General features: G+C 46.8%; 1 protein-coding gene across 2 annotated transcripts in view; it reads left to right on the top strand.

The window, feature by feature from the left end:
- nkain4 (sodium/potassium transporting ATPase interacting 4) overlaps window positions 1–5000 on the top strand; it is a 68792-nt gene that overhangs the window by 26868 nt on the left and 36924 nt on the right. For both annotated transcript variants that reach the window (XM_042098449.1, XM_042098450.1), the window contains exon 3: window positions 1884–1964. In XM_042098449.1, the coding sequence (XP_041954383.1) occupies window positions 1884–1964 (81 nt within the window). The remainder of the gene's footprint in view (window positions 1–1883; window positions 1965–5000) is intronic.

The following is a 5000-nucleotide window of genomic DNA, read 5'->3' as shown; positions in this document are numbered from 1 at the left end:
GGGAAAGGAGAGCAGAGGAGGGCAGAGTGTGTGCTGTGCCCGATGGCGGAGTAGTGGGGTCAGTTCTCTTGTCTCAGCTTGCCAGCCCCTGTGTTTACTATCTGAGCGATCATGTTATCACCATGACTCAAACGTGACTCACCTCCATGTGACAGGCTATGAGTCATGGAGAGTCGAAGGTGATTTCTTATTAGGTGCGTTTGAGATGGGATTAGGTCTGTCTGCAGCTGACTTGATGTCTGACAGAATCTGCTAGTGTCAGCCAGCAAAACACGATAGACAAGCCTGAACAACTTTCTCCAGAGGCACAGCAGGCTCACCTGACTCACAAGAGATATCACAGAATTGTGTTCCTTACTGTTGTTTGCATTGAATACAGTTGAAATCTTTTTCTTTTCTTTTCTTTACATTTCTTTACATTATTTTTTCTTTTCTTTACATTAAAATGAATATGATGACTGACGGAATCATTTGTGATGTCGAGTGTTTTCTGCACTTTCGGGTCATCGGTCTGCACTACATCTGCGCGACGGGGAACAGCAGACGGACAAGGTCCAATCAGGATGCGAACAGAAGTTTCTACGTCATCATTTTTTAGATGTTTGTGGATTTCCCTATCCATGTTAAAACACAGAACCGGAGTTTTCAAATGAAAAATCGTTCCGTTTCAGGAGCTCGAAAACATCAGAGTAGTGTAGAGTAGTGCAGATGAGAAGAGCAAACGTAACAAAAGTGTTTCAGATTCAAACAAATCCTGAATAGTGTAGACATGGCCACTGACACACCCACCACACATATACACACACACACACACACACACACACATACACACACACACAGAGAGAGCCGGAAGGCCCCTCAGGGTAGCATATAATTGTGCCAGTCACTGCTGCTATCAAGTTTATTGCTTTGTAACACAGCCCTTTCCCATCAGCCTCCTTACAGACATGAACTCTGGGATCTTGTTGTTCCGTGACTCATGCGATGCGGATGGAGTCCTGAAGAGAACCATGGGGATGCTGTGACAGTCGTCTCTAAACGGCATTATCTCCCCTCTTTTCTTTTGTTAATCCGCCGCCTCAGCCCGACTCTGAAGGCTTTAAAGAGAGACAAGTCTTTAGATGGAGTTCACTCCATGCCTCTCACACTGACTTCACACTTTAAATGGAGGGTGGGTGGGTATTTGCATTTGAATTGTCCTCCTCGCTCATAAAGCCTGAGCGGATTGTGTGGCGCTGCGTTGTAAACACAACACAAAGCCGAGCCGGTGAGGTAATGAAGGCGTCAGGGCTTTAAAGTACACAGTCCTGGTGTAAACTATAGCCTGATAAGAGACTCCCCGAGATAAAGGAGGTCTGGGGGGGGGGGGGGGTGGGGGTGATTCAGGGTTAGCCTGGCCGGGGTCATCATGTTAATCAGCTGAGACGACCAGAGACAAGGGTTTTAAACGTTAAACTCCCACTCACCCCCTCAGCTTGCACACAGTGTGTATGAGTATGTTTATTTATTTGAAGTTTTAATATGATGTTTAATTTGATGTTTCAATGTTTTATTTCTACTCACAGAAGAGGAATACACGTTTAAAACACCTACTCATTTCTCACAGCATACACCTTGTTAGAGTGCAAGTCTGTCTGGTACCTGTGTTGTCAACTCTGACCGTTGCGCTGTCATTTCATAACACATTTTCCATCTACCCTTGCCCCTGTTAGCATTCAGCCATCTCCTTGAACGCCTACCGGAGCCATCACCTGTAATTGCCCATGTTGTTGTATTGTCTGGTTAGGCACTGAGGTGTGACGCTAATGCTAACATCAGTGACTCTTTATCAGTGAACACTAGCGCTAAGCTAACGCTAAGTGTGTTATATGCTTCTCTGACAGTACACCATTTGGACAGCCGTGTGGGTGGCATGGAATGTCTTTATTATCTGCTTCTATCTGGAGGTGGGAGATCTGTCCAAGGTAAGCACCCTCACACATATGCTCTCTCAGGCTGGGGTACCTGGGCAGGGTTAACCCCGTGCCCTTTATACAAGAAATCCTTGTGTGTGAAAATATGTGTGAACATGTCTGTCTCTGTTTGCGTGTGTGTGTGTGTGTGTGTGTGTGTGTGTGTGTGTGTGTGTGTGTGTGTGTGTGTGTGTGTGTGTTTGTCTGTGTATCTGTGTGTGTGTTTACCTGGAAGGGATCTAGTGATCTTGAGATATCCAAGGTAAGCACTTCTCTGCGCTCCCAGGGGACTTTGTCTGAGTAGGGATAAGCCCTCACTGTCAACTTCACTGTGTGTGTGTGTGTGTGTGTGTGTGTGTGTGCATCTCTGTGTGTGTGTGTACATGTGTGCCTGTGCGTATTCAGGCTTTTGGTCAGTTACATGTAGCTTTAAGGGAGACAACCGGCCAGACTGGTAGAGATAAGGAAGACAGTGGGCTCTCCCCCCAGAATTCCAGAGGAGCCTCAAATAAATTGTGTGTGTGTGTGTGTGTGTGTGTGTTCAGCTTGAGAAACAGACCTTGACCCTGTCTCAGAGAACCGCTGGTCCTCTCCACAGTCAGCAGGCACTGACAGGCCAGAGCACACAGCACTGCATCATAGGAGTTCTCATGTGAATGCTTCATTTGCACCTTCTCCCTGTGTGTGTGTGTGTGTGTGTGTGTGTGTGTGTGTGTGTGTGTGTGTGTGTGTGTGTGTGTGTGTGTGTGTGTGTGTGTGAATGTGTGTGTGTCTATAGGAGTGTGTGTGAGGACACATGCTTGCATATATCTTATGTGGGCAAGTATGTTTAAGAGGGTGTGAGAGTGTGTGTGTTTGTGTGCACAGACACGCATGTATATATTAAATATGCAGGCTTCATACACATATTATTTGTCTGTGCATTCTCAATAAGCAAGGCCATTTAGCCAGCTGCATCATGAGGGAGCTGCACGCTGGTCCATGGAGGATTGACCTCTGGGGCGTTGTGTTGTGCTTTGGCACCACGGGCGGTGTCAGTGTGCTGCTGGTCAACGGCTGCTTGAGTTAGAGCAGAGCCCTAAAGTCCAGTAAGTGGAGCCTCTTTGATGCCTTTGATGTCTGCATGAGTGCAGACTGATAAGACACAGCTTCACCCAGATAACAAGTGGCAGAAGTGCAGTGTGGAGTTGTGTGTGTGTGTGTGTCTGTGTTTGCCCATGCTTGTGTGCCTGAGTTTTTCTTTTTTTTTCACTTTTTGTTCTATTTGTTTTTCCTTGCACGCATTGGATGTGTGTGATTGTATGTGTGGATATCTGTGTGTATGACTGTAATGTTTGTTTATGTGAGTGTAAGTTGTGTTTATTTGTGTTCATGTGTGTGTGTTTATCTGTGTGTGTTTGTGTGTGTGTGTGTGTGTGTGTATGTGTGTGTGTGTGTGTCGGGGTTTAAGAAGGGATGAAGGCGTCGGCTTTGACAGGCCTTTGCGGCTTGTCAGCTCTGCTCCTCTGTTGACAGGTTTAGCGTCTGATCGGCAGGCTCGGGGGTTTTAGCGCAGGCCCTTATCGGCCAGCCCAGAGAGCCCTAATGGGCCTCTCTCACAGGGGTCACAGACAGCCTCCGCGGGCACCTAAGCACTTGATCCACTTAGCATGACACACGACCAACACATGCGTGCCAGACGCCTGCCCAGAAACAACTCGTCTTTTTAATGTTCTTGGCAAACGTGAGCGCTCTGCACGGCACGACGACTGTTGAAGTTGTTTGTGTTTTATAGCGTAACCCTCAGCCAGTGGTGCGTGTTTGTGCGTATGTGTGTGTGTGTGTGTGTGTGTGTGTGTGTATGTGTGTATGTGTGTACTATACATTATTCATACTGACTCCCAGTGCTTCATCCATATGCTAATGCACACTATAGCTAGTAGCATTGAGTTGAAGGGGGCAGTGGATTGAGTGGCAGTGCCAGTCTTGGCAGTGGGATAGCAAGCCACATTGACATATATGAGGAGTCTAGCTCCTTTCAGCAAGGGTCCGTGGCTGTGTGAGTGTGTGTGTGTGTGTGTGTGTGTGTGTGAGAGGGGGCAGTGGATTGGGTGGCATTGCCAGTCATAACAGTGGAACAGTGTGTGTGTGTGTGTGTGTGTGTGTGTGTGTGTGTGTGTGTGTGTGTGTGTGTGTTTGAATGGCAGTTGGATAGCAGGGAGCCACATTGACATACATGAGGAGTCCTGCCCCTTTGCTCCCTTCTGCCACACGGGTCTCTGAAGGTTTCCATACCGACGCCTTCTTAGAATCCACAATCGACTTTTCCATGAATATACTTCACCAGTGACACCTCATACATAATGCCTCCACTGAACTGACCAACAGGATGCATACAGTTAGCCTAAGTATGCATGTCTTCATTGAACAGACACTTTAAAAAAAGAAATTGGATTTTTCCATCAGCACTTGAGCTGCCTTGGTATCGAACTCATGATCTTGGTTAGGGGTGGGCTGCAAAAAGTCAATACAGTGTTGTATCAGCACAATATTATATGGATACAGCGCGGTGCCAAGTGCATATAGTAGCCTATGTCTCTGCTAATGTTGATTCTGAGTCCACATAATGGCCTCATTGTTCACTTGTGTAATAGTAAAGAAGTCAAGAGTCAAGAACAAATTGACAAATCAATATCCAATTTACAATTTATGACACATAACAAATGGACAAATGAATTGTGATATGTTGCAGAATTGAATCACGATAGTTGCTATATCGTAAAAATGTAAAGAATTGTAATAATGTCATCGTGTGGCCCAAATCCTGTGACATCCTCCTACCCTTAATCTTCATCTACTGGTTGGGCTCTGGGATCACTGAGCAGTCTGAAGGCCTCAGAGTGCCTCGTGTGTTTAGGCTGGGGCAAGCATATGGGGTTTGAGGTATTGCAGGGACTGACTGGTGGCTGCTGTAGTGTGGTTTGGAGTTGAGGAGAGGGCGGGGGCAGGTAGGGTTTTGGGGGCAGGGGGGACGGGGTGAGGGGGTAGATTTGTAGGCAGATTTAGGGG

The sequence above is a fragment of the Alosa sapidissima genome, chromosome 7, assembly GCF_018492685.1.
Source record: "Alosa sapidissima isolate fAloSap1 chromosome 7, fAloSap1.pri, whole genome shotgun sequence".
NCBI lineage: Eukaryota > Metazoa > Chordata > Actinopteri > Clupeiformes > Clupeidae > Alosa > Alosa sapidissima.
The sequence above is the reverse complement of the archived record's forward strand: the minus strand, read 5'-3'. Positions and strand labels throughout refer to the sequence as shown.